At 43.6% G+C, this 25,327-nt stretch overlaps 1 protein-coding gene across 2 annotated transcripts in view; it reads left to right on the top strand.

The window, feature by feature from the left end:
• The window catches only part of THUMPD2 (THUMP domain 2 tRNA and snRNA guanosine methyltransferase), a 31,777-nt gene extending 8,142 nt beyond the window's left edge, over positions 1–23,635 (top strand). Inside the window, exons 2-10 of one of the 2 annotated variants that reach the window (XM_075914836.2) lie at positions 2,109–2,241; positions 4,547–4,941; positions 7,558–7,635; positions 10,020–10,072; positions 13,198–13,285; positions 13,978–14,049; positions 18,010–18,124; positions 21,045–21,162; positions 22,286–23,635. In XM_075914836.2, the coding sequence (XP_075770951.2) occupies positions 2,109–2,241; positions 4,547–4,941; positions 7,558–7,635; positions 10,020–10,072; positions 13,198–13,285; positions 13,978–14,049; positions 18,010–18,124; positions 21,045–21,162; positions 22,286–22,628 (1,395 nt within the window). In that variant the 3' untranslated portion in view covers positions 22,629–23,635. The remainder of the gene's footprint in view (positions 1–2,108; positions 2,242–4,546; positions 4,942–7,557; positions 7,636–10,019; positions 10,073–13,197; positions 13,286–13,977; positions 14,050–18,009; positions 18,125–21,044; positions 21,163–22,285) is intronic. The other variant, XM_075914838.2, reaches the window with a different exon arrangement.
• Positions 23,636–25,327: the final 1,692 nt, after the last annotated feature.

The following is a 25,327-nucleotide window of genomic DNA, read 5'->3' as shown; positions in this document are numbered from 1 at the left end:
CCTGCTGTAGAGGGCGGCTCCCCTCTGGCATTTACTGTGTATTAAAATTCTGCTTGTGTTTGAAAACCTGTTGGGCCCGTACTGGAAATACATCTCTTGTTCATTTGGATCCAAGGGTGGCTGGTGAAAGGATGGGACTTCGGAGGGAGAAACAGTCCATACAGTCTTGGACAGAGTATGGGAGTTTTACTTGGGAAAATTGAAAGTGGTGTGGTGAGACTGAGGGTCTTGTTGCTCACATCTTTTTAATGCATCTTTTAAGGTGCACTTCTGATCTCGATGGGGTGCGGTGTCTGTTTCTTCATGTGCTCTTTTCAGAAAACAAAAAATGGATTTTTTTCTATCTGCTCTTGTTGCTTTTCTGATCCCCTTGTGTAACTGGAGTTACCTGTCACATAACCCACGTTAAAACAGGACTACCTAGCACAATTGTAAAATTACTGAACTAGGTCTATGCTACCTGCTAAATGGCATTTCAGGTGATATTTGCGAAGTTGCCAAAGTAGCCTAATTTGATTTTAAAACACTTGTTATTCCTACCTCTTCATTCCTCAACTTTTGTAAAGATTCTTGAAGGTAATTTTTGCATATTTCCACCAGATGGTGTTGGACTCTACCTTCTTGTTAGTCTTTAAAGTGCTACATTGTCCTGCATTTTACTCTTTTATTGGTCTTCCCAGTCTGCAGGAAAATCTTTCCCTCACTCTTCATTTGACAACTTGTATGTTAGAGATCAGTGCTTAACATTTCACATCTATTTTAACATTTAGTTTAACTCTTACTTTCCCAATTAAGCAATAGTCATAAGTAGGGATGTTAATTGGCAGTTAATTATTCCATTAGTTGATGGAATGGACCTGGCGAGTAGATTTCAGCTGGTTGCCCCGTTCACCAGTGGCATGCACATGCGCAATGTGGGTCTGGCGCATGTGCAGTGCGGGGCTGGTGAGTAGATTTTGCTGTGGTTTGTCAAGCCCTGCTTCTCAGATAGTCATAAGTAGCCTAAATCTGTTTTCTTGGAGATGTCCAATTAAAGCAGCCCGTTATAGCTTCAAAGGAGTATAGTGTAATAATATTGTGCATTTATAGTGTGAGTGAAACAAAAAACAGGACTACGTAGCACTTTAAAGACTAACAAGATGGTTTATTAGGTGATGAGCTTTCGTGGGCCAGACCCACTTCCTCAGATCAAATAGTGGAAGAAAATTGTCACAACCATATATACCAAAGAATACAATTAAAAAAATGAACACACATGAAAAGGACATCCAATTTCAGAACAGATGGGGGGGGGGGGGGAGGTAAATGTCTGTGTGCTAATGATACTTTAGGACAAACACTCACATTATCTTATACAATACACCCAATGTGATGGGAACTACAGGCAGTCCCCGGGTTATGTACAGGATAGGGACTGTAGGTTTGTTCTTAAGTTGAATTTGTATGTAAGTTGGAACTGGTACATATTGTAGGGGAAACTCTAGCCAAACATTTCTCCAGAGCTCAGTTTTATTCTCCCACACCTCACTTCCCTCAGTCCTTTATTCTCAAGCTGAGGTGTCTGCTGAGAAAAGCCGCTCCGCGTCTCCCTGGTCTGCTGGGGGGGGGGGAGGCGCTAGCTTCGTATCTCCCTCGTCTGCTGGGGGGGAAGCAGCTAGTACGGGGTTGCCTCACCCCATTTGTAAGTAGGGATCCGATGTAAGTTGGATCCATGTAACCCGGGGACTGCCTGTACAGAAACCCCTCAAGTGAAGGGCAGCAGTCAGTTGGTAAACAATAAGTTGAGCAGAGAAAAATGTGCAGTGTAAACACTGGGGATTTCCCCAGTGTCAAAGTGCCTCATGGGTTTTAATGTTCTCAGGTACGTAACAGATAGATTTAAGGTCAGATCTGAAAAAATCTGTATTTTAAACAATATCAAACTCAGGAGATTAATATAGTGATGTTCTTCAGTGTATTCGTCTGCTTTCTGTGGTCAAAGGTGGTTGGATGGAGTCAAAGGTGCTACAGTGCTTACTGTGATGGTGTGCAGCCACATGGTACGTTTCTTTTGGTGAGCCTAAACCAAATTTAGAGACTATTTTTTAGACTTTTCTTCTGTGTGTTAGGTGGAGTATCTTTCAGGAAAAGTCTTCTTTACTACCAATTCTGAGTTGTGTAAATTGAAGAAGCTGAAGTCTGGAGAAAGATTATTTTTGTTACTGAAAAAACATGCTCCAATTTGTCTCTCCAGAAATAAAGGTACTGTTTATTATTTTTCCTCTTCTTTCTACACAAAATATTATGAACTCTGGTTGAAATCTGATTAGGAAAATAATTCCATCATTATTTTAAAATGTCATAAGCAATAAGACATAATCACCTTTTTCTCTAAGGACATGGAAGTACTTGTCTACTCCTGAAAGATAACTGTTACGGTATGCAAAAAATTACAACACGTAACAGGATTCCTCATTTTTTTTGTAGGTGTAGTCCTTATCAACTAAGAATGTGAAAGGCTTTCTATTAAATTGAGGTGGATTATTTGTGATGTGAAGTTTCAAATGTTATAAGTATCTGAGTCAGAAGATTAGAATCAGATGAAAGTAGTGGTGATAAAATTAGATTAGGAGTTAGAAAATTATTCTAAAACTTTTCATGAAGGATCAAATTTATCCCTGGATCTAAAGTTTAAAAAAAGAAAAGAGATACCTATCTATTTTCATCTGTGTACTGAGGAAAACTGAAGATCATAATACTTGTCCTAGTTTTATTTTTCCAACATTCAGTTTCTCAGTGTTTTACTCTAGTGAAGTCAATAGGTCTACTCATGTACTTCAAGTTAATCACATATTTATTTATTTACAGTTCGGGTCTTTCCTTCTTACCTAATTGTCAGGTTTTGAGGACTAACTATTTACTTACACCTTTGTAGACTTTGGGTGTGTCTACACAGCACCCTAAACTCGAAATAAGATATGCAAATTGCCCATCTTATTTTGAAACTATTTTGAAATTTGGCACATCTACACCGTGCCATATTTTGAAATAACGCACTATTTCGAGCCATCCCTTAACCCCCGTGCAAAGAGGTTTACCGGGATGCTGCAATAGCGCACCCGTTATTTTGAAATAATGGGTGGCTTGTGTAGATGCGGGGTAGCTATTTCAGGATGCCTCTGTGCACTGTAGACGTACCCTTTATTGCCATACTTAACCACAGCAAACACCAATTTGGCTTTTCTGTTTAGTGAATAGTTCTGTTGCTAATGCAAAGGAAGGAATATACTCTAGTTCCTGCTTCTGTAAATGGGTTGGCTCTGCATTGTTAACAAGAGTAAAATGTAACTTAAAAAGTTAGTTCATGGATACATATTTCTGCATTACATGGGGAAACAGATTTAACTTTGGCTGCTCTTCATAGCAGAGCAGCTTTTCCGAATGCCTTATAAAGCTGAATAAGCAATATCCTTATTTAACAATAGGGGCAACTGACCTTTAATCATTTTTGTTGCTCTTCTCTGGACCTTCTCCAGTTTTTCCAAATCTTTCTTGAAATGTGGTGTCCAGCCTTATCAGCACAAAGCAGAGCAGAAGAATGACTTCTCGTGTCTTGCTCACCACACTCCTGTTAATGCATCCCAGAATTATGTTTGCTTTTTTGCAACGGTGTCACACTGTTGAATCATGTTTAACTTGTCCACTATGACCCCTAAATCCCTTTGAGCAGTACTCTTTCCTAGACGATCACTTCCCATTCTGTGTGAAACTGATTGTTCCTTCCTAAGTGGAGCACTTTGCATTTGTCCTTATTAAACTTCATCCTGTTTACCTCAGACCATTTCTCTGGTTTGTCCAGATCATTTTGAATTTTGACCCTATTTTCCAAAGCAGTTGCAACCCCTCCCAGCTTGGTATTATCTGTAACCTTAATAACCGTAATCTCTATTCCATCATCTAGATCATTGATGAAGATACTGAACAGAACCGGTTCCAAAACAGACCCCTGTGGAACCCCATTTGTTGTGCCCTTCCAGCATTATTAAACTATGCTGGCTTCCCAGCCATGAGCTAGCTCCAAAAATTGGCCCATCAACATGAAGATCTCTTTAAGTATCTGAGCAGAGGGAGGAGCAAGGCTGGGGACAAAGCAGGATACGATTCAGTTAACATCAGCCATAACCAAATCAGATGAGAATTGCAAATACAGTACAATACTTCGATTCAGTCACTACTGGTGCCTTGGGAGTTAATGAATTCACAAATTTAAGAAGTTAATAATTCTCTTTAACACCTATTGTCTTAAATGCCTTTTGTATGAAATGTTTTAAGAGTTTTTGCTATAGGAGAATTTGGGTGGAAACTATAATGATCCTAACCTTATTCATTGTGCTGATTTTGGTCTTGTGTGACTATGTAGAAGCCCTGAGCAACAGTACAGTTTATTTATTCATGAAAATAAATCGGTAATTTTTTTTTTTGGTAAGGCTTTCACATCGATTAATAAGAATGAATAGTGTTCATTAAAATGTTAACACAGAATAAACTAAGCTCATATCTTTTTTAGGAAAAGTATTTCATGAAATTCAAAAACTTGTAATTGAGGACCCCGGACATTGGCTGGATATTATTTCCATTTGGAAACATCTTCATGGAAATAAGGTCAAACAAGGAAACCTCTGTAAAGGACATCCAGAATCCCTTAAAAGAAAATCAGAAGAGATAAATATTGTAACAAAAAAACAGAAGACCGAACAAATAAAGACAATTTTTGATGTTGAAGAGCAAAAGACGAATATGGTTTTAGAAACAAACAATAACATGGATTTGTTGACTGAAAGCAAAACTTTTCTAAAAGAGACACCTGAAAGTAGATTAGATAAATCAGTTGAAAGCAATAACCGCAGTTTCAGAGTTTCTTGTCGCTGTAGTGGAGCAATTGCAAAAGTATTTACTTCACAGGTATGATCAATCAAAATGCCCGAAGGATGTAATGAAATGTAAATCATGAAATACCTAGTAACTAAATCATAATTATATAATCAATTATATGTGTTTGGTTAGTAAGCAGCTCAATAATAATTTCTAAATGCTGATTATTCATGGTTAAGTTAGATAAAGTTGAGAAGAAACACACATTATTGCCTGTTTCAGGGCATTTTTAGGGCAAAACAACTTTTCAAATGAATAGCTGAATTAAATGGGATTGTACATACCTCGTTGACAACTTTTACAATCAAGATGGAGCATTTTTCTAAATGATGTGCTCTAGGAATTATATTAAGGAACTTCTGTGGCTGCTTTTTGTTATACAGGAGGTCAGACTAGATGATCACAGTGATTCCTTCTGCCCTTGGATTCTATAAATCTGAGTCCAAGTCAGTCATGAAACCTTAATTTTGTCTAGAAAACGGCCTTAATATACAGCTTGCCTTATGTTTGATATAAAGTACCTCTCGGTAGGAGAACTGCTAAACACCTGTGAAGCAATGAACACCATTTTCTTTGAATTATTATACAAAGTTTGTAGAAATGACTGGCTCCAGTTGGGTGTTATAAACATGGAGACTTTTTTCAATACTAAGATCTTCCAAATATATTCAGAAAAACTAAAGGTCGCTTCAATTGTATGCGCCATATAGATATTGAGAAGAAATTAGTCAGTGATTTGATATTTATGGGTAAGGAAGGAAGCTAGTTATCTAACAATTCATAATTTCTTTAAAAAAAAAAGGTGCAAAAGCACATCCATACTTGATGGTTTTATTGTAACCCTAGAATCATCTGGTTTGTTACTTAAGTGGGCATCTTACTACTTTCTGTTCCTGTTAGCTCTATATATAACTAACACAGCTGAGTTACATTAATTCTTCTAACTGATGGTAGTTTGAACAATTACATTGATGTAAAACTATGCACACATTGAAAATAATAGAGGGTTGCAAAGCAACTCTCTAGTGGGCAGACTTAAATTTATTGCACATTTTAAATAAAAGGAGTATTTTTTAAAATCTGCAATCTTTCTAAAGTGAGAATGAACTGTAAATGTTCCCTTTGCAGGGGTTTAATTTGGCATACAGAGTCTCTTGGGGTATGTCTAGACTACAGGGTTTTGTCGACAGATACTGTCGACAAAGCTTCTTTCGACAAAGAGCGTCTAGACTACATCCAGTTCTGTCGACAAAGCAAGCCGCTTTGTCGACATAACAGTGTGGATGCAAAGGGCAGTGTAGATGCAATAATGCCTTCTATCGACAGAACTCTATCAACAAAAGGCGTTATTCCTCGTAGAATGAGGTTTACATACGTTGACAAAACTGCTGAGTTTTGTCGACATTATATCGACATAACTCAAAGGCAGTGTGGACACAGGTATAGTTTTGTCGACAAAACCCTGTAGTCTAGACACACCCCTCATGATGAAGGAAAAAAATTGGTCCTGCCATGAGGGCAGGAGACTGGACTCGATGACCTCTCAAGGTCCCTTCCAGTCCTAGTATTCTATGATTCTATGAAAATTAGCTTGTCTCACAGTAGGTGAAGTTTACAGGGCTCGCAGATTGAGGAAGAATTCTCTCACCAATTACACTTACGTAACTATATTTTAAGAGCAGAATAAGAGCTGAAATCGAATTGTTAAATTTTAGTTGTGATATTAGGACAACTTTTGATGATTTTTTTTATATATATGTATAGAAACGGGCTGGCTGATGTCACATTACACTATAAATTGCTTGTGAATTCTTTAAGGCAGGGATGGGCAATAATTTTTAATAGGGTGCCATTCCAAGATTTTTGGCAAGAGGTCAAGGGCCGCATTTCTAGTGAGAGGATGTGGGGTCTGGGACAGAGGTTGGGTGCAGAAAGGAGCTTGGGGCAGGGAGCTTGGGTACAGGAGGGAGCATGGAGTCTGAAAGGGAGTTTGGGTGAAGGAGGGGTTTATGATCTGGGGCATGGCTTGGAGTGCAGAGTATAGATCAGGACAGGATTCTGGCCTGGGGGATTAGGAAGGGGTGCAGGGTCTGGGAGGGAATTGTGACCTGGAGGAAAGGGGTACAGAGGGTTTGGTGGCCTGGGGCAGACAGTTGGGGAGAGGGAGGGTGCCAGAGGCAGGCTCTGGCTGGGAGACATTTACTTAGGTGGCTCCTAGACAGCAGTCCTGCAGAAACCCAAAGGCTACATTCGCAAGTGGCTCTGCTTGGGCGGTGGGGGGGAAGAGGAAAGGCGGGAGGAAGCTTCATTGGCTGCCCCTGCTGCCTGCAAAATTTCTCAGCTCTTATTTGGTGGAAACTGGCCAGCGGGAGCTAAGAGACTTTTTTGCGGGGAGACAGAGCACAAAGCCTCGTGCTCAGCATAGAGGAGCCGCATTTAAAGTGGCTGCAGCTGCCCTGTGTTTAGAGATCCCAATGAGGCAGCCATGCATCAGATCTGGTGGCTTGGTGGACCAAATCTGGCCTTCTAGCTGCCTCTTGCCCACCCTTGCTTTAAGGGTTAATGTAACTGTTTTTTGTCATTTGTAATGGTCAGATTCCTTTCCATCTGAGTGGCTTTCAGTGACCGTGGTCTTTGTTTTTCCAGGAGGTCGGAAAAGTACTTGGAATAACTCTAATGAAACAGTTCGGGTGGAAAGCAGATTTGAGAAACCCTGATTTAGAGGTAATGGTTGGTTAACTGAATTATGATCTTGACACTGTCAAGTGCTGATTTGATGTGACTTTTCTTTTCATATGGTTTTAGAATGTTTGTGTCTACAGGCCCACCTCTGAACTAGGGCTGGGCCTGGGCTCAACAGGGGCAGGGCAGGAACACTTTAAAAGGACACTGGTTGCCAGGACGGGGGTGAAGAGAGTAGACAGCACATGGCTCCAAAAAGCAAGGCTGATCTGAGCTGTGCCAAGAATGACAACAGCTTTGTGCAAGTTGCTCTACCAGCATGGTCTGAATCCATCTTAGTCCCTTCGTGTGTCGTGTCTTCCCCTCCCCCGCCCACTTGCACACACCTCTTGGGGATTTGGAAGCCCTAAGAGAGGCTGGCTGACTAAAACCAGACCAAGGAGAGTCTGTGAAGCCTCCAATTGTGTACCAAATTGACACTTCAGAGAGGTAGAAAGTGACCAAATGGAAAATACAGTTTGAGGTAGCTTGGTGGGTGATTGGACACTGATAAATCCCTGAGTCGGAATCCAGTGGAGTCAGTGGGTAGCCTGGTCCCCCTGTCTTGCCCCCTTCTTGTTTCTCTGTAGTGACATAATCTGAGAAGTATCAGAGGGGTAGCTGTGTTAGTCTGGATCTGCAAAAGCAACAAGGAGTCCTGTAGCACCTTATAGACTAACAGATGTATTGGAGCATAAGCTTTCATGGGCAAAGACCCAATTTGTCAGATGCAGGTATAAATATGTAGGCAAGAATCAGGCTAGAGATAATGAGGTAAATTCAATCAGGGAGGATGGGGCCCACTTTTAGCAGCTGATCTGGAGGTGTGAACACCAAGAGAGGAGAAACTGCTTTTGTAATTGGCTAGCCATTCAGTCTCTGTTTAATTCTGAGCTGATGGTGTCAGATTTGCAGATGAACTGCAGCTCAGCAGTTTCTCTCTGAAATCTGGTCCTGAAGTTTTTTTGCTGCAGGATGGCTACCTTTAAATCTCCTATTGTGTGTCCAGGGAGATTGAAGTAGTGTTCTACAGGTTTTTGTATATTTCCATTCCTAATATCTGATTTGTCTGTTGATTCTGTCCAGTTTGGCCAATGTATATAGCAGAAGGGCATTGCTGGCACATGATGGCGTATATTACATTGGTAGATGTGCAGGTGAATGAGCCAGTGATGGTGTGGCTGATCTGGTTAGGTCCTGTGCTGGTGTAGATGTGTGGGCAGAGTTGGCACGGAGGTTTGTGGCATGGATTGGTTCCTGAGTTCGAGTTATTATGGTGCGGTGTGTAGTTGCTAGTGAGAATATGCTTCAGGTTGGCGGGTTGTCTGTGGGCGAGGACTGGCCTGCCTCCCGAGGCCTGTGAAAGTGAGGGATCGTTGCCCAGGATGGGTTGTAGATCACTGATGATGCGTTGGAGAGGTTTTAGCTGAGGACTGTAGGTGATGGTCAGTGGTGTTCTGTTGGTTTCTTTTTTGGGCTTGTCCCGCAGCAAGAGGCTTCTGAGAAGTAATCAGAGCACATGGGGGTGATTGAGGCAACACAGATATGGCCACCTCCAGCCTGGGAAGATGCCTGGCACACTCTAAAAGGACACACAGAATTTGAAAGAGACCCATGTCCGAACAAAAGAGTTGGTCTTTGTCTTGAAGATTGTGCCTGAAATAAGAACAGCTCTTTAGGGTAAGAATCTGCCTGCAGTAAGTTTGTTAGTGAATAAGAACTAAATATGTTTTCATTTGAATTGAGTAACTTACTTTGAGCAGACTATTTTCACTTGCAACCACTCAAATCCTATTTTTTATACTTTGGTTTTAAGTGGTTGCAAGTGAGAGAGTCAAATCAAAGTAAAATACCAAATTAAATCAAACAAATGCCACCTAGTTGTAATCCACGAAGAAACTTGTTACTAGGGATGTACAATCCCGTGAGTTAGCTGGCTACATATTACTATATACACACGTTCAGCAGATCAGACCTTTTACAATTGTTACATGAGGTATTTTATTTAAAGCATATTCAGCTTATTCATATTCATAAACCAGTTTTCATAAAGACTGGGGGCCCTTGTGACATGCAGTTCTAAGGATGAGGCTTTCAAAAATACTGCACTGGCTTAGGAACACAAGTCCCATTAAAAGGCTTGGGGATTTGTACTCCTAAATTACTTCAAGGCTTTCAGAGTCCAAGCTCTAAGCAGTTGTGCTTTGTTTTGGCCTTTTGGAGGAATCCAATTCCTGCAAAACCTGCTGGTGAAGTTGGGAGGAAGTTTTAGTGTCCAAGAATGTTCCTTGAATAATATAAAACACTGGCCTCAATTTCTTATAACTGCCGCCATATTAACTTAGATGCTGGCTACCTTTTTAATGTACCTTTTTTTCCCATTTCAGCTCTTTGTACATCTAAATGACATTTACTCAGTGGTGGGGATTCCTGTCTTCAGGTAAACATTTTTATCACCAAATTCACAAACAGCAGTCCTATAACGTATTCTTATTTTATAAATGAGTACTGGCAGCTACTGTAAATAATTTTTTTGTCTCCTTTGGGCTATTGTACATCTGTCTAGAGATGACTTAAAAGTCTTGGCCTGGGCCAGAGCAGACAAACAACCGCATACAAAGGAATCCAATGCATCAGGGAAGGGCAGACAAATAAGCAGTGGCAAATTATTAAAATGCTTCTACACAAATGCTAGGAGTCTGACTAATAAGATGGGTGAATTAGAGTACCTCGTATTAAATGAGGAGATTGATAATAATAGGCATCACTGAAACCTGGTGGAATGAGGAAAATCTGTGGGACACAATCATACCAGGATATAAAATATATCGAAAGGATAGAGCAGGCCGGGTGAGTGGCGGAGTGGCACTGTATGTGAAAGATAATGTAGAATCAAATGAAATAAAAATATTAAGTGAATCAACATGTTCAATAGAATTGCTATGGATAGTAATTCCATGCTCCAATAATAAGAAATTAGCAGTAGGGATATATTACCGACCACCTGACCAGGACAGCGATACTGACATTAAAATGCTGAGGGAGATTAGAGAGGCTACCAAAATAAAGAACTCTAATAATGGAGGATTTTAATTACCCCCATATTGACTGGATACATGTCACCTCAGGAAGAGAAGCGGAGATAAAATTTCTCAATGGCTTAAATGGCTGCTTCTTGGAGCAGCTGGTGCAGGAACCCACAAGGGGAGAGGCAATTCTTGATTTAGTCCTGAGTGGAGCACAGGATCAGGTCCAGGAAATAACTGTTACAGGACCGCTTGGGAATAGTGACCATAATATAATAACATTCAACATTCCTGTGGTGGGAAGAACACCTCAGCAGTCCAGCACCCTGGCATTTAATTTCAAAAAGGGGAATTACACAAAAATGAGGAAGTTAGTTAAACAGAAATTAAAAGGCACAGTGACTAGAGCCAAATCCCTGAAAGCTGCATGGAAACTTTTTAAAGACACCATAATAGAGGCCCAACTTAAATGTATACCCCAAATTAAAAAACATAGCAAGAGACCTAAAAAAGAGTCACCGTGGCTTAACCACCATGTAAAAGAAGCAGTGAGGGACAAAAAGGTATCTTTTAAGAAGTGGAAGTCCAATCCTAGTGAGATAAATAGAAAGGAACATAAACACTGTCAAATCAAGTGTAAAAATGTAATAAGAAAAGCAAAAAAAGATTTTGAGGAACAGTTAGCCAGAAACTCAAAAAGAAATAACAAAATGGTTTTTTAAGTACATTAGAAGCAGAAAGCCTGCTAAAAAACCTGTGGGTCCCCTAGATGATTGAGCTACAAAAGGAGCAATCAAGGACGATAAAGCCATTGCGGAGAAACTAAATGATTTCTTTGCTTCAGTCTTCACGGCTGAAGACGCTGGGGAGATTCCCGAATCTGCACCGTCCTTTGTGGGTGATGAATCTGAGGAACTGTCCCGGATTGAAGTGTCATTAGAGGAGGTTTTGGAACAAATAGAAAAACTTAATGTTAACAAATCTCCGGGACCGGATGGCAATCATCCAAGGGTTCTAAAAGAACTCAAATGGGCAATTGCTGAGCTATTATCTGTGGTTTGTAACCTATCCTTTAAATCGGCTTCCGTACCTAGTGACTAGAAGGTAGCCAACGTGACACCAATATTTAAAAAGGGCTCTAGAGGCGATCCTGGCAATTACAGACCGGTAAGTCTAACTTCAGTACCGGGCAAATTAGTCAAAACAATAGTAAAGAATAAAATTGTGAAGCATGTAGAAGAACACAATTTGTTGGACAAAAGTCAACATGGTTTCTGTGAAGGGAAATCCTGTCTTACTAATCTGTTAGAGTTCTTTGAAGGGGTTAACAAACATGCGGACAAGGGGGATCCAGTAGATATAGTATACTTGGATTTTCAGAAAGCCTTTGACAAGGTCCCTCACCAAAGGCTCTTGTGTAAATTACATGGCCATGGGATAAGAGGGAAGGTCCTTTCTTGGATTGAGAACTGGTTAAAAGACAGGAAACAAAGGGTAGGAATAAATGGTACATTTTCAGATTGGAGAGGGGTAACTAGTGGTGTCCCCCAAGAGTCAGTCCTGGGAACAATCCTTTTCAACTTATTCATAAGTGATCAGGAGAAAGGGGTGAGCAGGGAGGTAGTAAAGTTTGCAGATGATACCAAACTGTTTAGGATAGTTAAGACAGAAGCAGACTGTGAGGGACTCCAAGAAGATCTCCCCAAACTGAGTGATTGGGCAACAAAATGGCAAATGAATTTTAATGTGGATAAGTGTAAAGTAATGCACATCGGGGAAAAATAACCCATATGAGGAGAGGTTAAAGCGACTGGGACTTTTCAGTTTAGAAAAGAGGAGACTGAGGGGGGATATGATAGCGGTATATAAAATCATGAGTGGTGTGGAGAGGGCTGATAAAGAAAAGTTATTTATTAGTTCCCTAAATAAAAGAACTAGAGGACACCAAATGAAATTAATGGGTAGCAGGTTTAAAACTAATAAAAGAAAGTTCTTCTTCACAGAGCGTGTAGTCAACCTATGGGACTCCTTGCCAGAGGAGGCTGTGAAGGCTAGGACTATAATAGAGTTTAAAGAGAAGCTAGATAATTTCATGGAGGTTAGGTCCATAAAAGGCTATTAGCCAGGGGATAAAATGGTGTCCTTGGCCTCTGTCTGTCAGAGGCTGGAGAGGGATGGCAGAAAACAAATCGCTTGATCACTGTTTTCGGTCCACCCTCTCCGGGGCACCTGGTGCTGGCCACTGTCAGCAGACAGGATACTGGGCTAGATGGATCTTTGGTCTGACCCAGTATGGCCGTTCTTATGTTCTAAATATCCAAAAGAGCAGCCTAAAGTTAGGCACCTAAATTGGTGACTTGATTTTCAAAAGTTGAGAGCAACAAGTCATCCCCTCACTGAATTATCCTTGTCTATTGCATTCCCATGAATGAGACTATTATGATTTTATGCATGACTGTTTGCATTTTTACAGAGTCATTATTTTGGAATTTCTACTTATGTGCAAAGTTTTAGTTTGGTATCTACCCTTTGTTCACAGACTTCCATTGGCGACCAGAGAATATATCCAAACTGCAGGACTCCGATCTACTATAGCGTGGGCTATGGCATCTCTTGCTGAAATTAGTGTAAGCAAACACTCATCAGGGTTTTTCAAACTTTATTGCACCGCTATCCCCTTCTGGCAGCAAAAATTATTTCACAACCCCAGGAAGAGGTACCAAAGTTCCTAGCCTTGTTGCCGGGGGGAGGGGAGAGAGTCTGAGGGATTCCACTCTGGGTAAGGTGGCTGAGCTTTAGCTCCTGACCTCAGCAAGTCATTACAATGGGGTCCCGACCCACAGTTTGAGACCTACTGACGATCAATAGTAGCATAATGATAGTTTCTGTTGTTCAGAGAGCTGAGAATTTCATGAGTCAGTTAGTGGCAGAGATGGCCTTGCAGATGCTTTTTAGAGGAACATTATATAGTTTTCTCTAAAAGCACCTGCCCTCTAACCAACACACCAACATTAGATTTCAGAAAATGTAGTTGAGGGTATCTCGCTGACTCTTATATTTCTGACGTCTTGTGGTAAGTCTGATCTTGCAAAGTGCTGATTTTTGTCACTTCTCATTGACACTGGTGAGAATTTGTGGGCATTCATCGTGTTCCAGGGTCAGACTCTGTCACAGAAGATAACTCAGTCATTTTGCTTTGAATATGATACTCAATTTGTATTAGCTGCAGTGCTGAATCTCACCCAAATAGCTAGCTTTAGAAGAATAAATTATTGCTCTTAAATGTGCAGAAATATTCAATATGTTTGTTTGTTTATAGGTTGGTGCATTTGTGTTAGATCCCATGTGTGGATTAGGAACAATCCTCTTAGAAGCTGCGAAAGAATGGCCTGTAAGTTCTACAATAATCATAAGTAGGATGTTTCCGAGAGAGAATTGCAATCATTCATATTATATTTGTAAAACAGAATATTAGAACTGGAAGGAACCTGGAGAGGTCATGAAGTCCAGTCCCCTCTACTCACAGCAGAACAGAGCACCACCTAGATCGGGGTCGGCAACCTATGGCTCATGAGCCGAATACAGCTCATGAGGGAGCCAGATATTGCTCTTCTGAAGCTCAAGCCTCATCTTGGCTGCGCTGGTGCTAAAGCAGGCCTGGACAAAACAATCCGGCTGCGGATGCAGCAGGGAGCCCCCGAGCAATTCCCCTGCTTGTCCACACATGGTGCAGAAACGCGGCTGTGGGGCATTTGTTTTCTGTGGAACCCCCCTCATGTCGGGGTGGCCAATCATTTTTATGAGGGGGCTAAGTACATCTGGGCAGCTCCAAGATTTTGGGAAGTGGTTGAGGGCCGTACTCTTCCATGATTTTAATGGAGGAAGTGTGGAGTCTGGGATAAGGGATTGGGGTGCAGGAGGGAGAGTGGGGTCTGAGAGGGAGTTTGGGTGAAGGAGGCAGTTGTGAGCCTGGGACAGGAACCTGGGGTGTAGGGTTTGGGTGGGGTGCTGGGATTTGGGCTGTGTTCTGGGGCAGGGAATTGGGGTACAGGAGGGGGTGGAGGTTTGGGTTGGGATGTAGGGCAGGAGGGAGTTGTCACCCGGGGCAGAGGATTGGGGTGTTAGATCTGGGGGGAGTATGGGTGCAGGAGGAGGGCAGGGGGTTTTGGGGTATGTGGGGTAGGAGTGGCAGGAGTGTGGAGGCAGAGGATAGGGGGAGGGAGGGTCAGAAGTACCAGAGGCAGACTCTGGCAGGGAGACTTACCTGGGTGACTCCTGGCCAGCAGCCCAGCAGAGTTCTCAGGCAGCCAGCCTGCCTGCCCTGCCCCTGCACAGGCTGCAGGGGCCCTGTGCATGTGTACAGCAGGAGGGGGCCTGTTTTGTGTGCTGCCTGTTTTTTGAAACAGGAGCTTCCATTGGCCGGAAACTGGCCAATGGGATTGTGCTGGGACTGGGACGGCTCATGAAGCCTTTCCCTCCTGGCTCCCAATTGTGAAAGAGAAACGGCCTGGCAGCCACTTCTGAGTGGTGTGTGGATGGGGCAAGGCAAGCAGGAAGCCTGTCTGGGGCTCCCTGGTGTGTCTGCGGGCTGGATCCAGTGGCTTGCTGGGCCAGATCCTGCGTGTGGGTTGTATTTTGCCCAGGCCTGCATGATATCCGTCCAGCATGACTGTGAACCATTGAGAACTACTCTCTGGGAATGGTTATGCACCCATCTTAGAGTACTGTATCCCCATTGAGATTGTATTTAAGGTTTGTTAATGCGAGGGTCATGTGAGATTGTATCATATGCCTTATTAAAGTCTAGATATACCATATCTGTTGCTTCTTTGTTGAGTAGTGTCCCCGTGGGTGCCCCAGTACAGGTGTCGGGCTCGTCCCAGCGCTGCAGCTCAGAGAGCTTTCCTAAGCAGTAGCCTCTGCCGGACCATGCATGTGCAATGCTGCCTCGTGCTGTTCGTGCCCTTTCTGTGAAGTGCGGTCCAGCCCACCAGTTCTTCCTAACCGTCCATGGCTGCAGACGGAATCCGGCGAGCGCCTCCTCTGTTCAGATAGTTCTGGCTAGGGGGAACTGGCGGGCCGGACTGCGCTCCAAAGAAAGGGCGTGAACGGTGCGAGGTGGCATCTGCGTATGCGCGGTCTGGTGTGGGCTACTGCTAAGGAAAACTCTCCGAGCTGTGGCGCCAGGACGAGCCCGACACCTGTCGTGAAGCACCCACGGGGGGGGGGGGACACATCTTGAAGAACAGATATTACTGCACGGGTGAGTAACTTTCTTCCCAGTTATTCCATTAGTCTGGTTGCTTTCTCAAAGAAAAGTTTTCTCAAGTGGTCCTTCAGGGTGGATGTAGCCCTATTTCCACCTGGACCTGTTCACGACCCACAGCAATAGGAAGTGCCCTTGTTTTTGCTCCCTAGTCAACCACAGCCCAGGGTCTCTGGGGGATGCTGGCATGATCCCTTGGCCTCAGGCTCTAATGTATGCTTTTACCCCCTTCCCCCTGATCCATAGGGTGATCCTCAGGGTCAGGGAATTTCAGGTCTCCGTAATCCTGATAGCCCTGGCCTGGCTTTGTCAGCATTGGTTCCTGGACCTTCTCGCCCTCTAGCCCTCCCCCCCGTGCCCAGACTAATCTCTCAGGAGTCCAGCAGGCTTTGGAGCAGGGCCAGGCAGTTCTCGGGAAGCCATAAGCCTTCTGCTTGGTCCCCTTACCTGAGGAAGTGGAAACGCTTCATCCTCTGGTCAGACTGCGAGGGATTCTTCCCTATGGAGGCCCCTGTACCTGCAGTCTTGGATTGGCTCCTGGGGCTCAGGTTTCAGGGCCTGGCTCCTTCCTCCGTTCAAGTGCACCTAGCAGCCATCTCGGCCTTCCATTTGGGCTCTAGTGGCAGGATCATTTTTTCAGATTCCATGGTGCACCGTTTTCTTAAGGGGTTGGATAGGCTCTACCCCTAGGTACGTGAACCCTTGCCCTCCTGGGACCTAAATGTGGTTCTCACAAAGCTCATGGGTCCCCCCCCCTTTTGAGCTGTTAGCAACAGGCTCCCTTCTGCACCTTTCCTGGAATGTGTCCTTCCTGGTGGCCATTACTTCGGACAGGCGAGAGTTGGAACTAAGGGCCCTGTTGGTGGACTCTCCGTACACAGCCTTTTTTAAGGGTAAGGTCAGGCTGCGCTCCCACCCTCCCTTTTTGCCCAAGGTGGTTTCTTTCTTCCATGTTCACCAGGATATTTTTCTTGTTTTTTACCCCAAGCCCCACAGCTCTGGGACAGAGCAGGTTTTACGCACTCTTGACGTGAGATGTGCTTTAGCCTTTTATTTAGAGAGTCCCCTTTGATCTATAGTGGACAGGATGAAGGGCCACCCTGTCAGCCCTGTGTATTTCATCCTGGACCACAGCTTCGATCAAAGCGTGCTACAAGCCGGCGCAGGTTCTGGCTCCGCCCATTATGGCTTGTTCTGCGAGAGCCCAAGTGTCTTCTATGGCTTTTGTAGCTCAGGTGCCCATCGTAGAGATTTGCAGAGCAGCTACCTGGTCGTCGGTGCACATGTTTGCAGATCGTTACGCCATTATGCAGCAGTAGGGCTGTGTCGCAGTCCATCTCTCGATAGATGACTCCAAAGCTAACCCCAGGAGGTGGGGTCAGAGCCTAAGTGCAATGGACACAAGCAAGCACTCGAAGGAAAACAGTTAATTATTTTGGTAACTTGTTCTTCGAGATGTGGTGTTCACATCCCGCCTCCCCTGCATCGGAAGGCTCCAGCAAGGAGGAACCTGAGGGGGTGGAGAGCCAGCAGGGGGTATATATGCATCGATATAGTGGTGCCAATCCAGGGGGCTCCCCCTGCCCTGGCAGCTAAGAGAAAACTCTCCAACAGTCCGTGCACACGGTGTGCGCACCCCTAAGTGGAATGGACGGGAGCAACACAGCTCGAAGAACAACCGTTGCGATTATTCTCCTAGTGCAAAAATGGAGGAAGACAGCTGCAGGCTGTCATAAAGTGCATACCCCAGAGCAGAGGCTATGTCAGGGATGATGTGTCAGAGCAATGCACTGCAAGGTTCTGAGTAGTGCAGCTGCTTATAGGTATTTGGAGTCCAGCTGTTTTAGAACGCCCTGAGTGCTAAGTACTTTACTGTTCCCTAGAGCAGCCCGGAATTGGAAAACTTAAAGCCACTTTTGTACCTTTTCTCTCTCGACTTTGTTATATTCTGCTCCTGTAAGAACTGCATCACTGAACCTCATCCAGTGGTCTTGCCTTTGAACAACCTGTATTCTTAAATGTATAAGTAATTGGTATTGTGTGGTGTTCTGCATAATAAACAATTCTCCTTTTTCCTCCCCACAGAATGTACAATACTTGGGTGCTGATATAAATGATTCACAGCTAGAAGGTGCACATGAAAACATTAAGGCTTCAGGCCTGATGGATAAAATTGAGTTACTTAAAGCATCTGTAGTAGGTAATATATGAATGTAATTTAGAATAACCAGGCATGTGTTGAGGACTCTATATCTGGAGTTCTGGATCTATACAGAGTGAATACTGAGAGTCCTTGTCCATAGATGAGTAGGTTGAGGGTTGACACTTTTCTTTGTTCGTGAACTGCTGATTTTTTTTAAATTTCCCCTCCTATGTTTTGTCAAGAAACTGAATAAAAGGATATTAATTTCCAGGGTTTGGCAAATCACTATTATTACTTTGTATCAAATATCTTTTTCCCCTGGGAATTTCATATCATGTAGGTAGAAATTCTAGTTAACTAATACAAAGGTAAATTCCTGTGATATGTATCTTGTAACTCAGATTTTTTCTACGGTAACTTTAGTCAACTAGAGAATCATTATCATTTAATAACCCTCACCTTTTCCTGGAAAATGCTATCTGTTCTCAGCTTTATGGGCTAACTTTAGGAGAAGAGCATTGCTTTATAATATTATACTTAATATGGCCAGGTCACCCAAATCTGGATTACCCTGAATTACCAGTACTGATAACCCATTACAGCAGTTACCAAAATACCTTCACTGTAACCTAGAGCAGTCCTTCCCTTATAATGTTTCCTTGCCTGATTGGTTTTAGAGTCCCCACAGGACTCGGTTTGGCTTAGGATACTTAACATTAGAAGTACTCTGAACTCAGACCATGTTCTTTTTGAGGAAGTAATTGATATCTTCTGGCTGTGTCTTAGTAATTGGTCGGGGTATATTAATTCAATGGTTTTTCGTTCATAGTCAAAATAGTTTTATCATATGTCTAGGTAGGAGAATATACTGGGAAACAGATAAAGCTGTTCTCAGGAAACTAGTCTTTTTATATAGCGTCAGTGAAATTTAGAGCTGGCATAGAAAATTCAGGCATCTGGAGAATCAGTTTAAAGCAAGCAGGTCAAAATTAAATTGGCTACAGTCAGGCCTGCCTGTAACCAGATTCTATATGAGCTATGTAATGTCACTTCCTTCAATTTAACATGTACATTTGAGCAACTTAATTTTGCAGATTAAATGCCTGCAATCTTATCCCACAATTCCCACTTTAAAACTTGTTTGTAAACAATTATTTATTTTGAAGGGCATAACTATTTTGTAAATATGGAATTAGTGAATATGACTTTACAACATCTTGATCCGATGTTTTTACTTGCAAATCAACACTACTTTTCTGTCTGCCAGCATTGCAGACTCAAACAGGGTGTATCTTTTTATTAGTAATAAACATTCTACAAGCTAAACCATGCCCTCATTTATATTGTTGCCTTTAATGGAATATGAGACTGAAGTTCAGTAATAGCATTCAAGTATCAGAGGGGTAGCTGTGTTAGTTTGAATCTGAAAAAGCAGCGAGGAGTCCTGTGGCACTTTTATAGACTAACCGAAGTGTTGGAGCATAAGCTTTCGTGGGCAAAGACCCACTTTGTCAGATGCATGTAGTGGAAGTTTCCAGAGGCTGGTATAAATATGCAGGCTAGAGATGACGAGGTGGATCCAATCATGGAGGATGAGGCCCACTTCTAGCAGCTGATCTGGAGGTATGAATGCCAAGAGAGGAGAAGCTGCTTTTGTAGTTAGCTAGCCATTCACAGTCTTTGTTTAATCCAGAGTTGATTGTGTCAAACTTGCAGATGAACTGTAGCTCAGCAGTTTCTCTTTGAAGTCTGGTCCTGAAGTTTTTTTGCTGCAGGATGGCTACCTTTAGATCTGCAATTGTGTGTCCAGGAAGATTGAAGTGTTCTACAGGTTTTTGTATGTTGCCATTCCTAATACCTGATTTGTATCCATTTATTCTGTCCAGTTTGGCCAATGTATATAGCAGAGGGGCATTGCTGGCACATGATGGCGTATATTATGTTATTAGATGTGCAGGAGAATGAGCCAGTGACAATATGGCTGATCTGGTTAGGTCCTGTGCTGGTGTATATATGTGGGCAGAGTTGGCACCGAGGTTTGTTGCATGGATTGGTTCCTGAGTGAGTTAGTTATGGTGCGGTGTGTAGTTGCTGGTGAGAATATGCTTCAGGTTGGCGGGTTGTCTGTGGGCAGGCAAAACTAATAGCATTGGTTTCTTTCTAGTAATGAAAAAAGGGAGCTAAGACATTCTCGGGGGTTGTGTTCTAGGTCTGTAAGTGTGCCATGTGGCATCTCTCTTGAGCGTTTTTAGGTCTGCCTGACATTCCCCAGCTCAGCTATAAATCAGGAAGCCTCCAGCTTCCCTGGCAGCTAGATTCCCCCTGCTCCCTAGCCAGAGTAAGAGTGAGTCTCTCCCGGGGTCCCTCCTGGAGCCTTTATTTATACAGCCCACAGCTGGGCCCTAATTGGCAGCTATCTGCTGCAGCTGCTTGCTTCATGACTCCAGCCCTCTCCCAGGCCTGGGTTTTAACACCTTAAAGGGCCAGTGTGGGACTGACACCCTGTCACAGTTCTCTGTGGGGGTCTGACACCCAGTTTGGGAAAACAGTTCTCCAGTGTCCGGTTCTTTTTAGACCACTTCTTTAGACAGTTTTCAGTGTAATTTATCTGCAGAGATTGGAGGTTCTATCATATCAGAGGCAAAGAAGGGAAACATTTATCTAGTTACTGTATTTTTGTGGAGACTAATAAGCTAAATTATATACTTTCTCTCCACCATACCTACCTTTCAGGGTGTGTGGATTGTATTAAATGAATGGGACTGTAGTGGAGTTGAGCTCATGACTCCTTATGAGGGAGCATTTGCATTGCCTGAATAGCTATTGTTTCTTGGAGGGCTCTGAACACTGTATGCCGAGGCTATGCGCTCCACAGGAGTGAGGATCTTGTTGCCAATATGCTTGAACCGTGGTTGCTACTCAGTCACTGTTCTTTCTTATGTATAGCCAAATGTAAGAATCTGACTCTCTTTTGCAGCATTGCCATTACCTTCAGAAAGTGTTGATGTTGTGATTTCTGACATTCCATTTGGGAAAAAGTTCAAGATAACAAAAGACATAAAACTTCTACCCAATATTCTTCAAGAAATGGAAAGGTATATATAATCTTCGAAATCTTAGGGTATCATTTAAACTCTATACTTGTTTGTAATTCTGTGAACTGGACCCAGAAAGCTAATAACTAAATACGTACGCATACCAGATTATTCTGGATGATTTGTTTTTGTTGACACTTTAGGAGTCTTAAGATGCTTTTGCAACAGGAGAATAGTAAAGTACACTCTATCTTTCATGTTAAACTGTCAGGTTTTCATATCCTCTTTCTTTTATGTCCCATGCGCTTTTGGATCGGGGCCCCCTTTTAACACTTCTTGTATGGGGAAAACCAGGACTGCTTGTCTGTTTTTTCACATTTAGAGCCTGTTAAAATAAAGAATGTGTTTAAAAACAATAAGCTTTTTTTACATTTTAAATACAATTTAATAAACAAAGGCATACACAACAATTTTTAGAGCATTTTTAAAGAAAGGTATTAATGCTGGTATCAAAATACTTAATTGTAGGGGAAAGTAAACAAGAGTGGTACTTAAGTATTTCATTGATTTAGGGCCTTAGCATCTAAAATGTCAGGCTACGTCTAAAGTTTTTCTGTTAAAAGCATTTGCGGAAAAGAGCGTCTAGATTGGCACGGACCCTTTTCCGCAAAAGCACTTTTTGCAGAAAAGTGTCTTTGCTAATCTAGGTGCGGTTTTGTGCAAGAAAGCCCCGATCGCCATTTTCGCCATCGGGGCTTTTTTGCGCAACACGGTTTTTAGCGGTCTACACTGGCCCTCTGGGCAAAAGCCCTTTTCCGGAAATGTTTTTGTGCAAAACGGGAACGTCAAAGCATTTGCGCAAGAAGCACTGATTTCGGGCAGTAGAATGTCAGTGCTTTTGTGCCAAAATCAAGCAGCCAGTGTAGACAGCTGGCAAGTTTTTGCGCAAAAGCACCTGCTTTTGCGGAAAAACTTGCCAGTCTAGACGCAGCCTCAGTGTCTGGGATTCTTGAAGGTTGGCAGATACTGACTTATCCTTTGCAAAGAACTATCATAGCTCTTATTTTGAATGACTGTCTAAATTCTACAGTAACGAGGGCATGAGGAGTCCACAGATAGAATGCACAGCTTAATAAGTATGCATAACTAACCATGGTTTGTTTGTGGGGTTTTTAATTGTCAGAGTGCTTCGTGTCGGAGGGACAGTTGTATTACTTATGAGTCAAGATCTCCACAAACACATGGATGGGTGCATTAGCAACTGTGTTGAAAGCGACACATCTTTGAACATCACCAGTGATGGCGAGAATGGAGCTGCTGTGGTGAAAGATTTGAATCCCAAGGAGAAAAATGGGAGCCTAAGAAATATTCCCTCTTCAGTTAAAGGGGTAGAGATTGAACACTTGCACAACAACATTACATGCTTTGGGTCCTTAGCAGCAGTAGAGTCCTACAAAGTGAGCCTTGGAAAAACAGATGCTTTCATATACAAATATAGGAAGGTGCCTGGTGCTGGAATGCAGTAACATTCCAGAAATGACAATGGATCTTATTTGAAAGCATATTGCGCTGAAACAATTGAGCCATGTTGGTCCTAAATTGGGCCATAGTGTGTCACTTGTAAGCAACCTTTTTATTTGGACAGGCTTACAGTATTCCTCCTCTTCCTCCCCCTCCCCCAGCTTCCTCTTGGCTACAGAATTCAGTAGTTACAAGATAGTGGAGTTGGTTCTCCAGCAACGTTAAGCTGCCATAATAAAATATTGAAATGAGGCCAAATCCTACGGTCCTTGCTCAAGAAAAGGATCCGTTTACCTAAGAAGTAGAGGTCCTGCAAGGGCGTCTTGGTTTTAGCCACACTCTTCTAGAAGAGAGCTGTAGGTATTATCAGAACTCCTGATGAGGTGCGTGGTCACAACGATTATACTTAGGAAATCTCAGCATATTTATAATTAATAGTTAGCAACACTCTAACCTTGCATGGCACTCCTTCGTTGAGGCCCTGCCCCCTCTGTTCCCCTCCTCTCCATCACTTGCTGGGCCCGGCCCTTACTCACTCTCACTGGGTTGAGGCAGGAGGTGCAGGCTCTGGGGTGGGAGTGAGGGATTTGTGTGCGGGAAGGTGTGAGAGGTGCAGGTTCTGGGGGGGGGGGGGGGAGATGGAGAAGGGGATGTTGGTTCATGGTGGGGGCTCCAGGCTGGAGAATGTTGGGATCAGGAGGAGGTTTGGGATCCTGAGCAGAGTGCACGCTTTTGGCTGTGGGGGTGCAGGAGTTTGGGATGGGGTGCGTGTGGGGCTCAGGGCAGGGAGGTTGGGTGTATAATGGGCTCAGGACACAGACTTGCAGTATGTGGATGGTGCAGGAGTGTTGAGGCAGAAGACTGGGGATGTAGGAGATTGGGGATGAGGGGCTCAGGACAGGGGTATGATGGGCTTAGGTTTGGGGGCTGTGGGGCTGCAGGAGTGTTATGCTTCAGCCAGATGTGAGCTTGGCCTGGCTTCATTTTTAAATAAAATATATCTAACACAAAATGTTTCAGAATTGTCTTTATTTATGGGAGGGGTGGGGAACCTGTTTTGGGTGGGGTCACTGACTCTCAGAAAAATTAGTCGGGATCACACAAGTGAGATGCAAAAAAATACCTCAAACTCCCCAGGCCTCACTGATGTGGCCCCACTGAGACATCTCACTGCCTTGGCACTCCAGTTTCATGTGGGGGGAGGGTAGATAGGACTGAGGCTCAAGGCCTCAGGCCAGATAAACTCTTATGGGGTTCCAGGGTTAGTGGAATTTGTGGGCCCCTCTACACTCTGAAATGGGGCCAAAAATGAGGGATCCAGTGTGCAGGACAGGGCTGCCAGTGAGTGGGATACGGGGGGGGGGGGGCAGAATCTGGGTGGAAAATAGGGTAAGAAGAAAGCTGGGAGTAGGCATCTGGCCAGGAGGCAGGGGTGGGGTGCTGGTGTGGGTCTGGACAGGGGCAGGGTGCTGAATAGGGGTCTGGCCATGAGGCAGGGTCATAGTGCTGGTGGGAGACTGGCCACGGGCTGGGGCAGGGGGAAGGGTGCTGGGGCAGGTGGGATTCTGGCCTGGGGACGGGGGCAAGGTGCTGGGGGGGGACCTAGGAAGGGGGGCGACAGGAGCAGCTCAGCTAGTACCTAGGGCTCCTATGATGCACACTGCTCCTCCCATCATCTGGCATGCTTCCCGAAAAGCCGGGTCTGGTGCGCAGCCAGAGATTTCCTTCCCCCTCCTGCCTACTTTCTTGTGCTGGGCTATGCGCTGGAGCCAGTGTCTCAAGAAGCATGCGGGCTGCTCCTCCCCTCCCCCAAACAGTTGGCTTGCTTCCTGAGAAATTTGATCTGGCGTGCAGCTGATGACTTCCTTCCCTGTGCTGCCTTCCTGCTGCCTTCAAGGCAGGCAGCAGGGGGAAGGAAGTCCCTGGCTGTGCACCAGACCCGGTTTTTCAGGAAGTACATCGGCTGTTTGGGGGAGGGGAGGAGCAGCCTGCATGCTTCCTGAGAGCCTGGGTCTGGCGTGCAGCTGTGGGACTTCTCTCCCCATGCCGCAGGAAGCTGGTGCTGCTTCCATTTTCCCAGGAGGTTGTGCCAGTATGGGCTAATTTTTTGGGGGGGAGGGGGGGAATGCCTCACGATTCACTGGTTATGTCCCCAAAATTGACTAGTTGATCGCAATTGACAGGTTGGTGACCATGGCACTAACACCATTTGAAAATAATTTTAAAATGAGGGTCCTCACAAACAGGAGTTCTTCTTTCAAAATAATGAGCCTGTTATTTTGAAATAACTTCTAGTTTCAGAATAACTCCCCAATGTAGAAATGCCATAACAGAGCAACGGTGACACTAGGTGGCTACTTTTGGTAATGCAGCAGCTGTGTCACTTAGTGGCCACTTGCAAATAAACTGGCACACATTTTTAAGGCTATGTCCACACCGGGAAATTATTTTTCAATAACTTATGAAAGTTATTTTGTGAGTTATTTCAAACTAGTATATCCCCACTATAGGGAAGGCTCCAAATTCATGTGAGGCAGGCTCCCTTAAGGTGTGTCCATACAGCAGGGCTAAACTCAATACGTTACACGAATTGAGCTATGTCAATTGTGTAGTGTATTTCAAAATGAAATAAGGAGCATTTATTTCTAAATATAGGACTCTTCCTCTGACTTTCCTTAGCCCTTGTACAATGAGGATTACGGGA

Source organism: Pelodiscus sinensis, chromosome 30 (assembly GCF_052426305.1).
Source record: "Pelodiscus sinensis isolate ZL-2025 chromosome 30, ASM5242630v1, whole genome shotgun sequence".
In the NCBI taxonomy this organism is placed as follows: Eukaryota; Metazoa; Chordata; order Testudines; family Trionychidae; genus Pelodiscus; species Pelodiscus sinensis.
Note: the sequence above shows the minus strand (reverse complement) of the source record. Positions and strands in the feature narration are given on the sequence as shown.